Source organism: Hippoglossus hippoglossus, chromosome 3 (assembly GCF_009819705.1).
Source record: "Hippoglossus hippoglossus isolate fHipHip1 chromosome 3, fHipHip1.pri, whole genome shotgun sequence".
In the NCBI taxonomy this organism is placed as follows: Eukaryota; Metazoa; Chordata; class Actinopteri; order Pleuronectiformes; family Pleuronectidae; genus Hippoglossus; species Hippoglossus hippoglossus.
The window spans coordinates 12,348,405-12,368,364 of record NC_047153.1 but is presented as its reverse complement, the minus strand read 5'-3'; the positions used below and the strand labels follow the sequence as shown (position 1 = coordinate 12,368,364).

The window sequence follows — 19,960 nt, the reverse complement described above, 5'->3', positions numbered from 1 at the left end:
GAAGGCATTTTTTTTTTTTAATTATCAGCCAGGTCGGTAAATCTCAGCCGGTCTCTGCCGCTCACCTGTATTTTGACGATGCCTCGCCAAGACCCACTGCATCGGTTCCGCTCGCTCTCCCATGTCCCTCCGACTGCCGACCCGCCTCAGCCCTGAGTCCGTGTCGAGGCGGGGGGATTCATTTAATGTCTCACCGCTGGAAATCAGAAGAACCGTGCGGACGTCATTCCTACAGGCGGGTGTGGACGGACTCGGCGCAGTTGTATCCTTCTCGGTCGTCCGCCGGGTGACAGGCGAGCCCGGTGCGGAGCGGTTATCGAGAACGACTCGGTCGTTTTCCAACCGCTGGAGACTCCCGATTTCTCCGCTTCCCTGCAACACGTCGTCAGCCGCGGTGCTTCACTGACAGCCTCACGTCGTCCCGTCGGAGCCGCTCGGGCATGATGGTTCCTATACGCGGCAGACAGATGATAGTTTCCCTCGGTGTGTTGGACCAGACAAGGCGAGCCTCCTTCGCGGTGGTCACTGGCTTGAAGAGTGAGCCCTCAGCCGGACAACTCCCGAACCCCGGCGCGCAGAGCGGCTACACGGAGGTGGCATTTCACGGGAATCTGGCCCCTCCCCGCGGACATTTCTCCCACAGGGGGGAAAAAAACACGAACGAGGTGGATGTTACCCTTCCGCGTTTGGCAGCGTCAAACCCGTATTGTTTACGTACACCTGACGGGCGGGTGGGTTGCTCACGGAGGACCGAGGGTCCTGCGGAGAAAAGGGCGCCACCGGTGGTTTGTGAATATCAAGGAATCACGGTCAGAGAGCGCAGCGTTTGTCGAGAGGCTGCCGCTCCCCTTTGTCCACTCAGCCGCAGAGACCCCGGGGAGCTGCGTGGGGCTGACACGCTCTCTGCTCGGCCATCACGTTATCATTACATTATCACGGAGGGTTGCATGTCGCTGAATGCAGCTTCATTTTTTATTTAAAGGCGGTAATGTGACGTGATGATCCGAGTGGTGGACCGCGCATGCGCAGTCTAGCGGAATACCCCAAAGGAACGCACGTTACCACGGCGACGGAACACGCCCGTGTTTGTGCGGAGAATAAACGCGGATTTTTTTTTTAAGGAAGGTTAATAAACGTAATATTGACAAGATTATGCGTAACAGACGCAAATCATATTGTTTTTTGAGAGCTAAATGTACTGAATGAATGCGTCACTACATCTCCAGTCCACGACCATCGCTGTGAATTGATATATTTCGCTGAAAACACCAATTTCTGCACATTGCATCAATACAACATATCAAATTGGCATGAAATGAAAATGGGCTTTATGTTTGATTTCCGGTGACTTTGTAAATATGGGTTAATTCATATCTCACATGATTTGACAGCGTCTTTTACGTGAGAACCGGGACGCATTTGACAGGTTCACACATCTCCGATCACTATCTTGACACAGCGCTTCTCTTTGGCTGGACGTATACTGGGCGTGGATCGGTGTCACGTCAGAAAATCCACACATGGAAAAACGTGTAGTATCTTGTTCTGTCAGCAGCAGCAGAACAAGCACGAGCAGCCACTACGCTACTGAAGAGACGGAATGAATGAGGAATAAAAAACATGATCACTTTCCCACAGCCGGCTGTCAACACTGCTGACCTCAGGGCCCCAGGTCCGAAAATAACCCCACAGCAGCCTGGAATAGTGTGTGTCAATTGCAACAGGTTTTATTTTGTACATTAAATAGTGTTTGAGGAAATAAAGGCTGTAAAGGCTGTATCAATCAAATCAATAAATCACATTTTATTTGTTGAATCCCTATTCACAAATCATAATTTGTCTCATAGGTCTTAACAAGGTGCGACATCCTCTGTCCTTAACCCTCAACAAGAGTAAGGACAAACTACCAAAACAACCCTATTAACAGGAGGGGAATGTAGAAACCTCAGAGAGAGGCACATGTGAGGGATCCCTCTCCCAGGATGGAACGAAGTGCAATAGATTCCGCATGTAACTAAGAACATCAGCAAAATAACAGTATTTACAACAATGATTAGAAGAAACAGTTTGTAACATAATGGAAAAGTGTCAATATTTAAAGTATTTGTACATAAGAAAATGTCTTATAGAAATGAAGGGAGCAGCAATGACAACTGAATTGAGAAGTCAACACGATCCAACAAACAACAAACATGTTTATTGATATAGGCAATTTGATCCAATTTGTGCAATATTTCTCATGTGTGTTTACACCGTATTTATCTATTTATATTATAAACAAATAACCACTATCTTTTTTTAAACTTTTTGTTTTTATACCTACATTGACAACCAATAGGATTCTAAATTACATTCATGATCTACATGCAATGTAATTTGTACATAGTCTGAGTGGATAATAAGATTAATTTTGAATCTTGAAAACAGTCATTGTTCTGATTATTTGAAAAGTAACATTTCTCCATATTAACTCAGACTGGGGCAAACCTAATGCAAGATAAATTCTCTTAGCAGAGACGAAAGCAACGTGATTCATTTGATCACCTACCCTCATATCAACAGTCACTAATAATGTCATAATGATCTGTCTTTATTATTATTGCATTTGTGATCTCTATACTGTCTCAGTCTGTGAGAGTGCCATCTGTCAATCAGTGTTAATGTCCCTCTGAGATGTTTTTTCCAGGAATATTAAACAGAGCTCTTGTTCATACTGAACAGGGTCCTGCCTCCACAGGATGAGCAGGTAAAGACAATGAATGGATTGATGGTGCGAGAGAGAAACTAATGTAGTTACCCACAGTAAATGTATACTCAAGATCTTGTAATGAAATTACACAAGTAAATTACTGACTCAGAATTAGTCTTTGCACTAAGCAGTCTGGTTACCTACTGTGTGTATAATGTATGATATTTGCTATGTTGGCTCTGTGCTCCAACACTTTCCCTTTGAAAATAATCCATAGATTCTGATGGACACAACAAGCTGGAGAAAAACAGCCTCAAACATAACAAATGTGACAGTCAGCACTTTACCCTGAGCAATTGTTTATCTTGATATCAAATATGCTTGAGCCAAAGCAGGACACATTTAAATTTTCAAAAACACTTAAACAAGATCTTATGTGTATTGTATCTGATAAATGTAGAGACAATCAAACACAAGGCTCTGCTTCTTAATAACTCGTATACAGCCATAAAAACTGGATAAAGAATGTCTTAAAAAGATTCCAAAACCCAGGATGTACTCAAAGGATAGGCTACCCCTATTTTTAGGACCAGATGGTTCATCCCAGTCTCTCCTCCTCTCCCTCTCCTCCCTCCTACTTTCAGTGTCCTCCATCTCTCTGCGTTCTCTCATTTTCTTATATTAAGGACATCCTGACTCCCAGACTCTGGTGGTTCCGTCGCCATCTGTTATTCTTGTGATCTCTACAGAAGCTGTTGGAGAGGTATGTAATCTCCATATTTCCTCTCATCACATCACTGCAGGATTTAAAGGAAACATTTTTGCAAAGATGTGTCCAACCTACATACTGTACAGTGCAAACTGCTATGATGTGTTCATTGGATTTTAGAAGTATGTATTCCCCTTTATTTCTTCCTAATTTGCATGTTCACTGATTTCCTACATCGCAGTCACTGTTGTCCTTATTTCTCTCCTCCATCTTGTGCTCCATTTTTAGCTCATATGACTCATGCACTTTTAAAGTGGGAGAGCACAGATCAACACAGGGAAGAGATTCACTCTTTCTGTTACTGCATCTGGATTAGATTCTTGTCTAGGTCACAGAAATAGAGATTCATTCCGAGACTGTGAATTGGCTCTGCAGTGACAGCACCACTCTCCATTGCTCTATTACAAAACTAAAAGATTGTCTCGTGTAATGCTTACACAGGAAGCTGCTGTTACATTAAGTATTCAGGCGAAGATTATGTCACAGCAGCTGTGACCAAAATAAACAATTCCCTGTCCTTCTGAGCGTCGGAATGTTCCCATCAATGTCATCTTTTTCCAAGGTCACATTTAAGGCCCAACTGCCACATGAAGGCTTCACTGCTGTACAGTGAATACACAGATATTCAGGGCTCTCTCACATGTCAGTGTCTTTACACCCAATGGAGCAGATAACATGATGCCTGAGCTTAATTTAGAAGGATAATCTGGTTGTGTCTGTTTGCTGTTTTTCCTCAGTGAAGCAGCACAGAGCTGACCTTATATAAAGACTACTTCAGACCAGACCCCACCTTTGTCCCGAAGTCCATGGAAGCCAAGGCCAAGTCCGGAGCTCCAGCGCCCAAGGCAGCATCTAAAGCTGAGAAGAAGGAGCCGGCACCAGCCCGCAAGGCTGACCCTGCACCTGCACCTGCAGCCCCTGAGCCTGAGCCTGAGCTTCCTCCTGCTCAGGATGGAGAACCAGAGGCTGACGCCGCAGCAGCAGGTGATGAGGGTGCGGCCTCCTGCACAGACACTCTGGAACACCTGAAACCCTTTCTCATTGGTGGTGCCGTCATTGCTGCAGGAGCCATCTTGCTGGGAGTGCTGCTACTGACAAGGAGAAATTAGTGTTGTTGATGGTTCACAGACTACGTGGTACATATGGGGGATGGGGAGCCACTGTGCAAATTACATTTTTTTTCCTTTCTTGGCCTGCTTTCAATCGTAGTGAATCGAACAATTCCAGTTTGATCAAGGCTGTATATGGAGCATAGTTTGTTATAGCATACGCATGCCTCAAATCTGCATCTGAACTGTAATTATTAATTTCTTAAGAATAAAAATCACACTGTACTGAGCTTAAGAACTAAAACTCTCTACAGGTAGCTTATGCAACTGCTTTATCTTGTTTTATCCTGTTTGGACAAATATTGATATAATCGTGCAATATTTGAACATTCTTGCACAGGAAATGAGCTTGGTTTACTTTGCTAAAAGATTATGAAAAACTGTTGAAACTTGTAGATATTAATTCTGACCAACAGAGTTGTTCGAGGAGAGACAGAGAGAAAAAACAACCCTGAAAACAACTGAGAATATCCATTGTGATGATTTGCACATATTGAGGCTAAATCAGTGCCTAACTCTTTCTTCAGAATACTTGGAGAAAGACAATGTTCCTGCATATCCCCAAAAAATGTCAAATAGAGAATGGCCCACTGCAATTTAAAGAAATAACATTCATATATAAGCATGCAGTGGTATAAGAAGTGGATATAGGGAGTTGTTGGATATATATAACAAGTACAGTATGTGGCACAAACGAATGGTGGAGTTAGTCTTGCTGTAGAATAAGAAGAAACAGTTTGAGTTTACTGTAATGTCTGAAATCAATAACCTTTTATGTCTTACACAATAGCCACAGTTGTGCTGGTTCAATCTGTTACCATCTCACAGTAGTTACTTAGCTGTAGCAGCCATTCGTGTTGAGGTATCAGGTTTTAAACCTGCTGCCAACATGGGAGTTGTTTCTGTTTTCACTGTTCTCCCCTTGTGTGGCTTTAGGAAAATAATCCTGATTTCAAAACCTCATTAATACCAAGGTACAACTTTCATGGGATGAACGTATCCTACATCTTTAATAATGTCAGAGAAGTGTAGATGAACTACTGTTGTATAGTCTACTCAAAAGAAAATATCAAGCAGTCACAGTTTCCCTACTGCGTCCACTTGCCTGCACATCTGTAAACACTATTGTCCACTCACATGTAATAGTTACAAGACAATTCTAGCACATATCATTACCTGATTTTAGTTGTAAGGGAACCACATATATTATACAAACATACCACATTCACCACAGTCAACACCCCAGACACATCCAAAAGATAGTATGCCCACACCGAAACAAACTTCACCAGTGTACAATACAGTGTACAAAAAAAAGGAAAAACCCTATTTTCATAAATTCAACAGCGTATAAATGCAATAATTCAGATAGGACTCATCATTTAGCACCTGTGCTGTAGCAAGTTCAATGATGATGTATAATATTGTAGGTGATTATGATGTATGATGCTGCTGATGGTAATGATGGTAATCTTGTTGATGATGATGATGGTAATGATGGTTATGGTATATTTTTGATATATTTCTAATATTTTCCTTTTGCACACTCCCCCCTCTGCCCCCAAACCGCTAATGTAAAAAAAGAAGGAGGCTGTAATCCAAACTTTATTAAAGGCAGTGAACCAGCCCAAGTGAGTGTTTCTTCAATAACAAGTGTTGTCTTTATTTTAAGTTATCTGGTTGTCATTCAGTCATTCATTTGAGTTATTATAAATTCATTTACAGTGTCATAAAATATAATAATAATGATATACTCTATATCTTAATCTTAAAGCTACTACAATCTATGTATTCTGTGGTTTATCAAATCTACATTTCACATATTAGAATACAGAGCTCAATTTACTGCTGCTAAATGACAATATTTAAAATTGAATGTAGGATGTCCCATAAGCTTTACATGAACAAGAAAGAGTAATCTTCAAAACTCCAGGCTTTCTTTGGTGACACAGACTTTGCATTTTACAACAGATAGAGAAATATGCATAATAATCATAATCATCCACTGTCAAATGAAAACTTGCATGTTCATGAATGCTGAAACAACATAATTACATAAAAACACAATAAAACAACACTTATACTCTTATACTATTTAGTTATGTTCAACAAACAACATTTTTGGTTCAACAGTAAAATATCTTGCAGCAGTCAGTATATTTCTTTAATCCTATCCCATCTATGAGACAAATTGTGATTTCTGGATATGGGCTTTACAAATGAATTGGCTGATTTGATCCGTATATAGGTGGAATCTGTGGAAATAAATCATACTGGGAGTTTGCTGAGGTCTTCAAAAGTACACACATATACACACACGCACAAATCCTTAGGACATAGGCCAAACAAGTACAACAAAACTCTGGCATGCACAGTCTGCACTGCAAACACTGTTACAGGTCTGTTGTATAGTCAGCCACAGTAAGTAAATCGAGCATTGCACATAAGAGCAGAACCGGCATCTGTAGCTTTGATAGAGTTACAACACATGTGCAGCTTTTGTATAATAATATTACAGCCAAATTTACTCTCAGTTGCCATTTTATCAGGTACACCCAACTAAAACTAATGAAGTCAAACTCAAAAGGGGTTGTAATGTTTGTAAATATAGCCTGGGTTTGGGTTTAAACTGACATAAATACATTTTGAGTAGAGGGTTTTAAGTGTGTTGTGCTGCTGTAATGTATTGTGTTATACTCAATCCATCTCATTTACTGCATCAATGGGGGAAGGCTGTGTCATGAGCGGTTAGTTGTGGAAGTTATGCCTTTATTTTGAAGGATTGGCGCCGGAAGTCATTGTGGTAGCAGCAGGAGCACAGTGTGGAGAGAAGCCGCCATCGCTTCCTCGTAGCTTGTGTCTCGCTCTATAACTTATTATTTAAGCTTTCAGTGAACCTGACTGGTGACGGTGAGTTGACACAACCCGACATGTTGTTAGACTTTGTGTTTTGACCGGTAAATAACCAACAATATGTCAACTCGTGTTAGCATGTCACTAGCGGCTAACGTTAGCCTTAGTTGTTGTGCTAGCAAGCTAATCTCGTGGCTACACTCTGTGGCAGAGCTTCAATCATGAACTGTAGAATATTTCTGTTTTCAGTAAGATTTTCAACGAAAGCACGAACCAATCGATGCAAAGTATCGTCCCAATAATCCAGTGAAACCCTGCAGTTACCCGTTTTGATTGGTCTCTACTTCTAAACCATTCATGTTTTCAGACGACTTAAAGAAAGTCATGTTACCCAACGCATATGAAAACAAAATGGTTGCATGAATCGATAATCGTCAGGTAGTTGCTTCTCTATCGTGTGACATTATTCATTTTAACTGGTGATGCTAACGTCAGGGTCTGTCTGTCTCCAGGTGTCTGACAATGATCATCCCTATCCGCTGCTTCACATGCGGGAAGATCGTGGGTAATAAGTGGGAGGCATACCTCGGCCTACTCCAAGCAGAGTACACTGAGGGGTGAGTTCATACCTGCTGGTTTCTGTCAGTGCACCACACACCTCAAGATTACTACATCAAGTTCCTGACCTCTTTTGAATTGTCAAATCAAATCCAAGATCATTTGTTTGAGTCTGTCAGAGCAGCTGGGTCAACATATTCAAAAAAAGTCAAATAGAAATGCACTACACATCAAAATCCTTTTAGCCAACTCCCAGGTTATGTGCTGTGTACAATAAAAGACGAGATGCAATGATGGAATGAATCATGGCAGTTACCGGAGGCCATTTAGGCAGAGTTGTCCTCACTATTGTCTGCAGTAATGTCCATGTCCTTTACTTATTCATTCAGTGCTTTGTGTGCCATGCATTAGGACCGACTTTACCTCCTCTCTCCCTTTTTAAGTGATGCCCTTGATGCCCTGGGCCTGAAGAGATACTGCTGTCGGAGGATGCTCCTTTCTCACGTGGATCTTATTGAGAAGTTATTGAATTATGCTCCACTGGAGAAGTGATTGCTACTGGCTACCTCCAAGAACTGCAGGGACTTTGTGGGGCTGTGACATGGACAGTCATGTTATTATGTTTTTGTCTGACAGAAGATCACAGTGAAGACTTTTGAAATGTTAATTTGTTTTTCTAAATAAAGCTATCAAATGACCTCGTTACCTTCATTACTGACTTATTCATTTACAACAGTCTTTCAACTACTATTGTTGTTCTCACCCATTACCAGAAATGTGGAAAAGTTGATAAATCAAACATTGTTTTGCAGTGCACTCTCGATTAATAGCTAGGAAATATATAGTCACTTAGGTGCTGCTTCAAGTTCAAATACCATTTTAATGGCATGAGAACATACAAATTACATATGAATTGGATTACATTTGTGGTCTTCAGTAAGAAAATATAACATTACATAAAAGCCTGCAGAAATAAAGCGCAAAAATTATATTTTCAGGAAATGTTCTTTAATTTGCAGATTTATTACAAAAGAAAGATGAAAATGTTAACTGTATATTACATAACTTATTACAGTGATTTAATGCATGCAAGTGTTGGACTGATGTCCCAGCAACAAATCTACATAACCCTAAACCTATCACATTTGTTCTTAAAACAAGAAAAAATTCTAGTCTGTACAGATGACTGAAGAACACAAAAAGTACATAACTTCTTGGAGATTAATCTTCAGTCTCACCTTAGAGTCCTCTAAGTCCAGAAATTTATACAGCTTGATGCAGAAACAAAAAGTCCTGTCTTTGCTCTGCTTCATGACATGTCTGGGAAGAGAAGAGACAAACAAACTTTAAATCAACAAGAAAATCAAATGAGATGTGTGGTAGTAATACTTAGATCTACAGTATTAGTGAGTTACATCCATGGTAGGCCTCTTCATTGACACATGAGAAGATGGAAAATGTTGTGATGATGATGCATTAAGAATCTGGGGATGTAATAGCTTTCAGACATAATAAAGTTAATTGCAGAGTACGAATGTTGCACAAAAGTAACTACATGACTTCATAAACTGTAATCTGTCAAAAAGGTTTTGGGCTTGTTGAAAGCACTAAGAACCACAGGTTTATACCATACAGCTAAAAACTTTAACAATAAACCCAGAGATCACTACTCTCAGACAAAAAAATACAAAGAATAGAAAAATAAAAGGCTCTAATGGATGAAAGATGAGTGTGCAAATTAAGTAAATATATAAAATAGAGAGAAGTTTACCACGTCAGCGGTATCGATCTCTGTCTCGGTCTCTATGATCTCTGTGCCTTTCCCGTTCCCGCGAGCGCTCCTTGTCTTTCTCTCCACTCCAGGAACGTTCTCTGTGTCTCCGAGACATTCCGGCAGCTTCCCAGCCAGAGGAATCTTCTTGGTCCCGTACTCTATCACGGTCTCGCTCCCTGTCACGACCCCGGTCGCGGTCTCTTCCTTTGTCCCCAGAACGACTGCTGCTCCTGCACAGAAATGTGTGTTGGTGTGATCTGAACTAGTAAGAAAGCTTATGATGTGAAGATCCATCCTCAGCTTCTATATAAGCAACAAAATGCATCACATCTGAGCCTCTAGACACATAATTAAACAAACCTGTAGCCATAGTTGCCCTGGATAGAGACTAGACAGTCTTTGAGTGAGGTGACCAGGGCTTGACAGCGTTCATCTCCGTACACTCTGGACTGCTTAATGATGGCAATGGCAGTTAACAGAGTCTCCATCGCTACCCGCAGGTCTCCTGCATCAGCAATAAAAAAGATTGGATATTAGAGACATTTACTTTTAAGTAGTTAAGCGATCCAAACCTGCTAGGTTTATTGTAATTAAAACTTCGATGACATTTACCTGCACATGTAAGTGCAGTTATGCCAAAAAGAAAATTCAAGCACCCACTTCCATCTGGACTTAGGCTACAAAAAGATTGGAAATTAATATCAGTTGGTTGTGAGTCACCTTATTCCAGCAAAATGTTGACAATTAAATAAGTTTCACTCCAATTAGACAAGTATCATATGCTGAGACAATTTCTGCAAGTAAATATTGCTGATTATCAGACATGAACACACCCAGCAATGAAGTAACAGTCTGAAATAGATGAAAAACATTTCCTCTGACACCAACATCCAGAAATGTATATCAAATTCCGCTACTATTTGAACTTCATATTTTCCACAGAAATTCTTGATTTGCATTTACCAGTTACAGTCATGATAAAAATCCTGTTTCTTTTGATCAGCACTTCAATGTCTTTATAGAATTTACAAATCTAAATGTCGTCCAAGCCACTCTGTGGAACACTCTGTTTGACAAGTGTGTCAAAGCACAGACCAAAGAAAGGCATTTTGACACAGCATTGAATGATACTAAGAAAACACTGAGCTCTGTGGTTCATGTGAAATCATCACTGCTACATCTCCTCAGGCAGGTCTTAACAGAACATTGGCCCGATGGAACCACCAAGAATAAAAGGCATGTACCTGGAGTTTACTGAAAAGTATAGAAACAAGCACAAATAAACAAGCACATGAAGCTCTGATTGCCAGCTCTATGAATTAACCCAGCTTCTTATTTTTGGATTTTTTCTCCATATGGCAGCCAGTCATAAGTAAGGACCAGTCCTTTCCCAGCATGGCTTATTAAGTTCTGTGTTCCGTCTTCCACTTAACAGAATCGGCTGCTGTACTTACCAGCTGTTGCTCCAGACACAGCCTTGGAGATGGCACTGCTGGCAACGGCTCTATTTCTGTTCATCAGCTCCTCAAAATCTCCATCTGTACTTTTAGGTGTGTGTCTGGAAAAAAATGAACAGATTGTTTTCATACTGACTAACAGAATTATTTCACCACAAACAAGTCATCACGAAAATAATTAAGTATTTTCAGAAATTCTATCACAATCTGTATCTTAATTTGCTGTATTATACTTTATGTGTTTTATTATATGCACATATTCTCTTGTATTTGTCTCTGGATCCTGGTCTTTTGCTGCTTTAAAAGTCCACTTTCCACAACAATAGTGTTAAACTTTTAATTTGAATGAACAGTTAGTAAAAGCTTAACATTAAAAAACGTATTTGCTTTCTCACTTTTGTTGGCTGTAAGCTTTGCTGCTGTGCCCGTCTGGTCCCGGTGGGAAGAAAGCTGGATTTATATGTAGACTAGGAGGTGGTTGGCTATGAATGTGGGGTGGATGAGGAGGGAATAAAGGGGGTGGCATGGGTGGTGGGACGTTTGGAAGCATATGTGGGAAGTGAGGATGAGGATGAGGGTGAGGATGAGGATGAGGGGGGGGATGTTGATGAGGGGGAGGATGTTGGTGAGGGGGAGGATGTTGGTGAGGGGGAGGATGTTGGTGAGGATGTGGGTGATGATGAGGGGGTGGGTGAGGGTGACCGAGGAAAGGACTGGGTAATGAGGGAAACACGTGTGGATGCGAATGTTGTGGAAAAAGTGGAGGTATAGGGGGAGGGATGGGCTCCTGTGATAATAATGAAGGAATCTTTTCTGAAGCATCATCCTTGGAATCTTTGGAATTCACGCGAAGGGGCATACCTGTTGAGAACATATTGTTAGATGTCAAAGATGACAGACTCTGTAGCATTTTTGCAATAAAGTGTAAGCTCCCAAGTATTTACTTCAGATTGCGGCGCTCTTACGTTTATTTGCTATGTCCTCAAACACGGTGAGGTTCTGTCGAGTGGCAAAGCGACAGTCAAGCTTGTCTCCATTCAGTTTACATTGGGGTATTTTTTCCAACAATATTTTGAATGACTCTTCTGAGGTCACCACCACCTCCGCGTAGCTGCATTACAGAGTAGAAGAAACAACACATGAATGGCAACACCATGGAAAATCCTTATTTTACACACACACACACACACACACACACACACACACACACACACACACACACACACACACACACACACACACACACACACACACACACACACACACACACACACACACACACACACACACACACACACACGATTTTTAAAAGCTCACCCTCTTGACTGGCCATTAATTCTGTTCTCGGCAAATTTGATCTCTTTGATGTCCCTCACACCCAAGGTTTGGGCCAGTCCTGTGATGTCCTTGTCAGATGTCCACTGCAAGTAGGGGAAGAGAAAATGAGGAAGGAAGAGAGTAAATTTGTTGCAGAAACAGAAATTTTGCTGATTTAAAAGGAAAAGAGTCCTCGTGTACTGAGCTTAGGCAAAATCTAAGCTGTAGTAACAGCAAGTAAAAAAACATCACTTTATCCATAAATTAATGCGAATTTTATTGTACTGAGGTGATGCACACACCTTATCATTTGTCATTCTGTTTATTGATGATTACTTGAGCTTGACATAAACTTTATTGCCATTTGTCAAGTTTATATTTTCATATTTGCATCTTACTGCTACTTATTTTAAGTCCATGGTCTGTTTCATGTCGACAATGTTATGCAAGCCCATGTGGACAAAACAACAAACATGGTACAATACCATAAACATGTAACCAAGTGTTACTCACCCAGGGGAAATTCCCAAAATATAATGACAGTCTCTTCTCTGAATTCCCTCCTTTCTGTGTTTGTCCATCTGTTAAATGTGCCTCCTCTTTAGCTGAATTCTCCTCGGATGCAAGACTTTTATTGACGCTCTGGTACTGATCCACTGAGCCAGTCAAGACAGCATCATAGAGTTCATTTGCTTCAGCAATTCTGTCCAAATCCTGTGCGGGAGAGAAAGTAATGACAAAGTCAACTTACATGCTGTCATGCAGTGTATCTCAATGTGCAGAGCACTGATAAGCAAAACTGCAACCAGAAGAAAAACAAATCCTAGGTCTCAGCTGAAAGAAGTGTGGACTGACGGGATAATTCCCAAATTTTCTGGGACTTCCACAGAAATGTTGGCAGAACATAAAGTCAAAGAAAAGGAATACTGACATTATGCAGTAGATATAGTGTATTTTCTATTTTAGATAGTATGTTAATGACGGGGACCACAGATATGTTATCCAAATTAATAGAAGTAACAATGCTCTCATCAGAGCTAACTCTATGGCCTTAAAGGCTGAAACACAACTATACAATGTAACACCACGCTGTTAGTCTGGGAACACTTGTTAAAAACTAGTGTAGTTGAATCTAATTGCTCTGCAATAAATCCCTCGTGAAGGTTATTATCAGTTTCTATGAAGACAAGGATGGGCGATATGGCCGGAAATAGCATCAAGATAAAAAAGTTAAAGCATTATGCAGTTCTATCGCACAATGAATTGAAGCCTCCACATTCACAATGACGCAACCAGAACTCATCTTGATAACCCCAAATCAAAGAGGTCGCCGCTTTAGACAGCATTAGTTTTTAGCTTAGTGTTTCTTATAAACTGGCAACTGAGTGTAAGGCAGCACAACTTTAAACAGGACGGGCTGTGGTGATATTGCAATGGGAGACATGAACTGTAGTTTTGTTATGATTTTTAAACACTTTCTATCTGTGCCCACTGTTGCAACACAGATGTATCTTATCCTTCTCTGCAAGACAGTTCACACAGGCGTCTGGTGAAGGGATGCATTCGAATTCATCCGTCCGTTCTGCTGCGACGAGCACATGTAAACATCGGTCTCACCTCTTTGTTTTGATGCATATTACTGTACATGTCCGTCCGCCTGGAGGAGCTTGGTCCGGCTGCAGCCGCAGGAGCAGCCATCCCGTGGGCCTAGAACGATCCAACCGAAGGCTCTGCAGCGAGTTCTACAGCAGCAGTGTTTTATAACTTTCTAAATGATCGCAACATGAACTCCCTACTGCAAATCAATATGAGTGCATGCGGACAACAGGTGAACCGCCGGGGTTCAGGAATTAACTGCTAACGTTTCGCCTGGTTTCTACCGTTAGCTAATGTTCCGCTCGAGCCCACAAAACATGAAATTATAAAAAAAAAAAACTACTAGATATGACCAGCCGAGAATACGAAAATCGAACACAAGTTAATACATAATGTTTAATGAAACCTTTGAAAGTAAAACCACAGTATTTCATGTGTGAGTTCACCCACGAGGGCTATCTGGCTAGTATGTGTTCGCTCCTTCCTCAGCTAGTGCTAATGTTGCTACTCTGAACGCCGGGGTGTGTCAGGGCGTTTGATCCGGCTGACAACAACCATCTTCATTTAGTTCCGCTTTGTCAAATCCTTCGATTAGTGACGTTTAGATGGACTTTTATTATTTTATTAATTACTAAATGAAATTATACAACCCAAGAAATAAACTATTATACAAAAATAACAATTATATTCTCTTTTAAACATTACTGTTACCCAATCAACATGGCGCGACGTGTGCGCTGCTATAAATCGTCCCCCGGTGTGTTTCCCCTGACTAGAGAGTCGCTTGTGTAATTTCCACTGTTGTGAGGCGCACGTTCACGGACTAGGAGCAGTTTCATCTTCTTCTTTGTCGCTAAACAGAGATCTTACAATGTTGTCGTCCGTCATCGCCAAAAAAGTGAGTCACGAAGTCAACCTTTGATTTATTTTTGACATTTGCTGGTGAATTGTGTTGAAAGCTGCGGTGAAGAGCACGTCAAGGACTGGTCAGAGACGCTCGATCATATGTTTTGATGTGATGTTATTGTGGTGTAGCAGCTGTATATTCATGCTGTAAATGGCTTATGTTCAGTTCAGTGTAGTAAAAGTGCAGACTGTGTGTTGTGTGTTGTGTCGCTGGAGGACAGTTGTACAACAGGACAGCGTGAGATTGACGTTTATGTAACCTCCCTCTGCTCCTCTCTCTCTCTCTCTCTCTCTCTCTCTCTCTCTCTGGACTTTAAAGTTTTTGTGTAGAGGAAAAACATTTTGAACAACATCATCTAAAAGTAGAAGACGCAAATCACACTCTGTTATTGTTTAGTCAATAAATTCAAACCATAAACAACTTAAAGACAGAAATATCAGTAAATGTCAGGGAGGAACACAACACCACACTAATACACACATTCGTCTGCAAGCTGTATGACAGGTCGTGTACGTGTTGGTTATATTTGCTAACAAAGAAAGGTCATGGGACGTAATACCAAATGGATATTTTTTAACAAAGTCCCCTGTGACGTATAATGCACATTTTATTATGTTGCATCGATGTAGGAGCAGCATTTTATTGTTTTATATATTTTTTATTCCTTTTGTGCCAAGCCTAGGGGTCAGGTCCCTTCCACAGTGCCACTACAAGATAAAGTTAACACAGCAAAATACAGTCCTTTAAACCATTATTTACCATTAACTATAAGCCTTCATCTTTATTATATAAAATGTATAATATTTAATAGAAAAAAGGGACCTCTTGTGTATGTATGTCCCTTACAGACATGCACCTAGTTACATAAATGATGTATCAGTTTGACATGTTGATCTAATACCAGAGACATTTTGAGGTAAAAGCTCAGTAATCTTAAACGAAACTATCAACTGACGGAGGAAAAAAAAAAGAGAGAAACTGTATGTTCTGCATTTTCAGCAGGTTTTCAACATCTTGCACAGTGAATTGTTTGACTCTGATGAGTTTGTGTAACAAGTCACTGGTGTTGATTTAAACTTGTTTTTTTTTGTTTGCCGTCAGCTGGTGGCAGGGATGTTCCAAGCAGCATTGAGACCAGCAGTCACAGGGCTAATATCATCTCGTGGTTACCGTGGCGACTCGCCAGATGACACCAGGGGGGATCTGATTGAGATGCCTTTGCCGCCTTGGGAGGAGAACCCAAGCGAGACCTCTTACATCAAGAAACGCAGACTTCTTTATGAGAGTCGCAAGAGGGGCATGCTGGAGAACTGCATTCTGCTCAGGTTGTTAAACTGTACTGATTTTTGTCCCGCGAACTGGTACGAAAGTTGTAAACTCAACTAGCTTTTCAAGTTTCCTGTGTTCCCCTCAAAGTTTTTAAGTTGGACAATTGACCAGATAATTACCTGTATCTTTGACTTTCCATTCAGAGAAAAGACTCAGACTCAACTGAATCCTCCATCTGTCTTACAGCCTCTTTGCAAAGAAATACCTGAACACGATGAGTGACAACCAGCTGCGGCAGTACGACAGACTGATAAATGAACCGAGCAACGACTGGGACATCTACTACTGGGCGACAGGTGAGAGAACAGCACTGTTTCTCCGACAATTTCTCCTCAAACCTGTGATGTTGATTGTTCAATCTCATGCAATACAGCAGTCATTATTCACCAAAGCAAAATATCAACATAGACTCCAGTCCAGAGTAATTTCAGGCACGAACAGGAATTTGGATACTCCTCTGCAAAACATTTTAATGTTTAATGACATAAAAACATTTTGGCTAATGCAATATTCATGTTTATTCAAGTTGCAAATATCAAATATTTACTTTGACTTGTTTTGCGTTAATGGAGACAAATAAATCACACACTCTCATTTTGAATTCAGTCAGCAACACGGCTAAATGTGGAAATCTTTAGTGGACATAGGAATTAATAAGGCTTTTTTTTTTATTGGCAATCATTCATGGTCGCTGGTCCTGAAATAATGAACAGCTCTGCTTACAAATGAACTTCAATTCTGGAACTTTGTTAGTCGTTACTTTTGCCCCAGACTTCACCCCGGGAGCTTATTCATTGTACCAAGATAATTTGCTATTTTATTGTTGTAATTTTCTCTTAATTTGACTTCAGTTATGTTTCTGTTTCACTGTGTATTACAGCTGAACAACCGAATCAGTGTGAGAGCAGCATGAACACCTCCAGTGGCAGTACCACTCTGGAAAACCAAACCCCAAAAAAGTTACAGGCAGTCTTACTTCACTGAGATAAATAATAACATTACGTTCATTGAGTTGTTTTCATTTTTAAACTAAATAAACAGACTTTTCAAGGTCACTCACATAGTCTCCTAGAAAGATCCCTTTACTGTGATTAGGAAAGCATTTGAATTAGTGTAGAGCTGCTTTCAGACGTGCACTGAAGTCTGGACATTATCCTGAAAATTTCCAGAGGGACTGTAACGCAAACGTCAGTTGCTCCGGATGTTTACCGGAACTTTTTCTGCCAGTCCCCTATTAAAATGTCCAGTAAATATCCGAGTGAGCCCATGTGAGAATACAGCAGGAAAATTCCCAGCGAGTGAGTGAGCATTATTGATGAACATTTTTAACATATGGTACAAAACTGGCCGCTGCTTGCCTGAACGTTCATGACATTTTCTTGTTGTTGTGAACACGTCCGACTCAGAAAATCTCCTGCTTCGTTCTTCAAATGTGAATGGCCAGAAAATGTCCGGACCTAATGTCCTGTACATTTTCCGGAGTTTATGTCTTTAACTGAGGAGATGTATTGTCTTTTTGTCCTGGACCCAGAGTTGCCTTTTCCAATTCCTGTATTACAAAATTAAACAAATATAAACGTTCATGCGTATTTTGTTCCTTTAAAATCATTCATGTCTGAATCAGCCTCCTGATGTGATGTCCCCTCTCTCTCATGAAATCTTTGCTGTGGAAAATAAACCTTTGCTTTGCTAGTTTTTTGAGGAGGAGAGGTTTGCAGCAGAGAATGATCCAACATGATTTCTGTTTGCTTACAGAAGCTCAGCCCACTCCTGAAGTTTACGAAGGAGAGATCATGGACATGCTGAAGGAGTTCACAAAGAACCGCAACCAAGAGCAGAGGTTAGATGCTCCCAGCTTGGAGTATCTGGAGAAGGAAAGTCACTGAGGCCCCATGGTCCTCCTCAGAGACTGATTTAAGGTGGAGCACTGAGAGGATGTCAGTGTTGTTTCCCTCTAGAAAACACCTCAGGAAGTCGGGAAGTGCAAAATATTCACTCACTTTACTGTCTTGTTTCTGTAAAATATTGCAGCCTTATTTGCCTGTGATTGTAACTGTATGTTTATAGACTGTAAATTAAAACTGCTCAATGGGATGGATCATGGGGAAGCCCGCTTTCAGTAATGGACACAAGCTGGACAATGATCTTACTGTGCCTATTACCCACATTATGGGTTGTTAAATAAATGTTGATGCTTGACTGTTTCCTGTGTGCGTTGTTTTCTTTGTTTTACCACAGGGTCAGGTCACATGACTGGAGGATGCCATGTTTAACACTTTGCACTTGTTACATAATGACGGTTTTTGTTGCCTGCAGTGTCTGTTATTGGACACCAGATGGAAGCAGATCACTTTATTTCCCATCAAGCTGAAGCACATGCTCATCTTTGTGTCTGTGGCAAATAGGTCACCTGTAACCTTCATACATTTCACATGTGCTAAATCTTTCATGCAGGTTACATGTCAGCTGACATATTTATTTGAATGGTCTTCTGCTGAGAATCTTAGTGCAATGAAGACAAAAATCTCAAGATTGGATGAAAGGGATATTAACCTTGGAAAGGGCACATGTATTTTATCTTGGCTTTGATAAAACAAAGCACCGATTAAAACTTTTGTGAAGCAGATTTTTTTTAATTAAACCTTATGTATTTTTGCTCACAGCCATTGACACAAGGTCATATTTCTCTCCTCCACTGGATCAGTGTGTGTGCGTTTGTGTCGACAATGAGGACGATTTCTTGCTTGGCTGTGTGTCATGTCGGTTCACTGGAACCTTGTACTGAGAGCATAAGGGAAATGCCCTCTGGCCAGGAGATGTGCACAGAATCTCAAAACAGACGACAAGCCTGCTTGTGCACACCCGTAGAATTATAATGTGCATGATATACGGCCAAGGTGTTACACAAACATGGCAGTCCTACACATGTGACACAAATGGTCATGTGTGTTGGTTCTAAATCCTTTGGGGAAAATGTGATGAGTAAGAATCCCCACCTTCAATTTTTATTTTTTTCATCTCATCCTAAAATAGAGCGAGATGATGTCAGAAGGGTTCCCCTCTGTGTGTTCTCTGCTCCTCTGCCATCTGTCTCACCAAATGTATTCGTCACTAGTGGCACGTACAATAAGTGCATCACTATTAAGGTATTAATACTTTGCTTGATTATTTCAATTTTCTTTTTCTTGACTCCTTACATTATATTTTTGACAATTAAATGTTGATTAAATATTTTACATCGGAAAAAACTAGAATGGCAATCGGTAGAGCTCAAGACCAAGATCAATTTGATCAAGCGGCGCGACATTTCACATGCAGTTCTCTAGATATGGCTTTTTTCCCCATGAAAGTCCATGAATTATTCCCTGGTAAGATGGTGGGCATGTTAAAAATGCCCTATCTTGCAAAAAAAGATGCTACTCGCATGTTTCTGCTCAACCTTCTGTTCATTCGTTTGAGAAGGAATTTGAATGCACGTCTTTTATTTAAGATGGATCTTGACATTGTTTTATTGGCATAAGTAAAGGATTTATATATGTCCTCTTTTCTTATCATAATACATAGAATAAACCTGAAATTTGAAGGTCTGAAATGGATCAGAA

General features: G+C 40.6%; 4 protein-coding genes and 1 long non-coding RNA gene across 8 annotated transcripts in view; 3 read left to right on the top strand and 2 right to left on the bottom strand.

Annotated features, from left to right (window-relative positions):
• dagla (diacylglycerol lipase, alpha) overlaps positions 1-907 on the bottom strand; it is a 38,282-nt gene extending 37,375 nt beyond the window's left edge. For all 3 annotated transcript variants that reach the window (XM_034581625.1, XM_034581627.1, XM_034581628.1), the window contains exon 1: positions 66-907. The gene's annotated coding sequence lies outside the window, so the exon portion shown is untranslated. The remainder of the gene's footprint in view (positions 1-65) is intronic.
• Positions 908-3,296: 2,389 nt separating this feature from the next.
• Positions 3,297-7,004, top strand: LOC117759494. Its single transcript, XR_004613491.1, has 3 exons — positions 3,297-3,452; positions 4,196-6,959; positions 6,990-7,004. It is a non-coding gene; the product is annotated as an uncharacterized LOC117759494 (long non-coding RNA).
• Positions 7,005-7,317: 313 nt separating this feature from the next.
• Positions 7,318-8,687, top strand: polr2l (polymerase (RNA) II (DNA directed) polypeptide L). The gene is made up of 3 exons (XM_034581636.1): positions 7,318-7,477; positions 7,933-8,037; positions 8,422-8,687. The coding sequence occupies exons 2-3, from the start codon at positions 7,943-7,945 to the stop codon at positions 8,528-8,530; spliced, it is 204 nt and encodes a 67-aa protein (XP_034437527.1). The 5' UTR covers positions 7,318-7,477; positions 7,933-7,942; the 3' UTR covers positions 8,531-8,687.
• Positions 8,688-8,838: 151 nt separating this feature from the next.
• LOC117759491 (cleavage and polyadenylation specificity factor subunit 7-like) lies at positions 8,839-14,661 on the bottom strand. Its single transcript, XM_034581633.1, has 9 exons — positions 14,144-14,661; positions 13,040-13,240; positions 12,527-12,630; positions 12,175-12,320; positions 11,605-12,070; positions 11,207-11,310; positions 10,113-10,257; positions 9,750-9,982; positions 8,839-9,298 (listed from the first exon to the last, which is right to left on the bottom strand). Exons 1-8 carry the CDS (start codon positions 14,222-14,224, stop codon positions 9,754-9,756), a joined length of 1,476 nt encoding a protein of 491 aa, XP_034437524.1. The 5' UTR covers positions 14,225-14,661; the 3' UTR covers positions 8,839-9,298; positions 9,750-9,753.
• A 203-nt stretch (positions 14,662-14,864) lies between these two features.
• sdhaf2 (succinate dehydrogenase complex assembly factor 2) lies at positions 14,865-18,562 on the top strand. 2 transcript variants are annotated; one of them, XM_034581634.1, is made up of 4 exons: positions 14,865-15,020; positions 16,131-16,354; positions 16,545-16,654; positions 18,114-18,562. In XM_034581634.1, the coding sequence occupies exons 1-4, from the start codon at positions 14,994-14,996 to the stop codon at positions 18,242-18,244; spliced, it is 492 nt and encodes a 163-aa protein (XP_034437525.1). In that variant the 5' UTR covers positions 14,865-14,993; the 3' UTR covers positions 18,245-18,562. The 2 variants fall into 2 exon arrangements, with proteins under 2 accessions (XP_034437525.1, XP_034437526.1); XM_034581635.1 differs by having other exon boundaries at positions 14,875-15,024.
• Positions 18,563-19,960: the final 1,398 nt, after the last annotated feature.

What these genes read in the sequence shown, in the direction of transcription:
- sdhaf2 (XM_034581634.1), top strand. Translation starts at nt 14,994, where the DNA reads ATGTTGTCGTCCGTCATCGCCAAAAAA. An exon ending in CGTCCGTCATCGCCAAAAAA is followed by an intron (nt 15,021 to 16,130) that starts GTGAGTCACGAA and finishes GTTTGCCGTCAG; the next exon opens with CTGGTGGCAGGGATGTTCCA. An exon ending in CATCTACTACTGGGCGACAG is followed by an intron (nt 16,655 to 18,113) that starts GTGAGAGAACAG and finishes GTTTGCTTACAG; the next exon opens with AAGCTCAGCCCACTCCTGAA.
- LOC117759491 (XM_034581633.1), bottom strand. Translation starts at nt 14,224, where the DNA reads ATGGCTGCTCCTGCGGCTGCAGCCGGACCAAGCTCCTCCAGGCGGACG. An exon ending in TGAGGACATAGCAAATAAAC is followed by an intron (nt 12,071 to 12,174) that starts GTAAGAGCGCCG and finishes TGTTCTCAACAG; the next exon opens with GTATGCCCCTTCGCGTGAAT. An exon ending in CAGGGCAACTATGGCTACAG is followed by an intron (nt 9,983 to 10,112) that starts GTTTGTTTAATT and finishes ATTTCTGTGCAG; the next exon opens with GAGCAGCAGTCGTTCTGGGG.
- polr2l (XM_034581636.1), top strand. Translation starts at nt 7,943, where the DNA reads ATGATCATCCCTATCCGCTGCTTCACATGCGGGAAGATCGTGGGTAAT. An exon ending in CAAGCAGAGTACACTGAGGG is followed by an intron (nt 8,038 to 8,421) that starts GTGAGTTCATAC and finishes TCCCTTTTTAAG; the next exon opens with TGATGCCCTTGATGCCCTGG.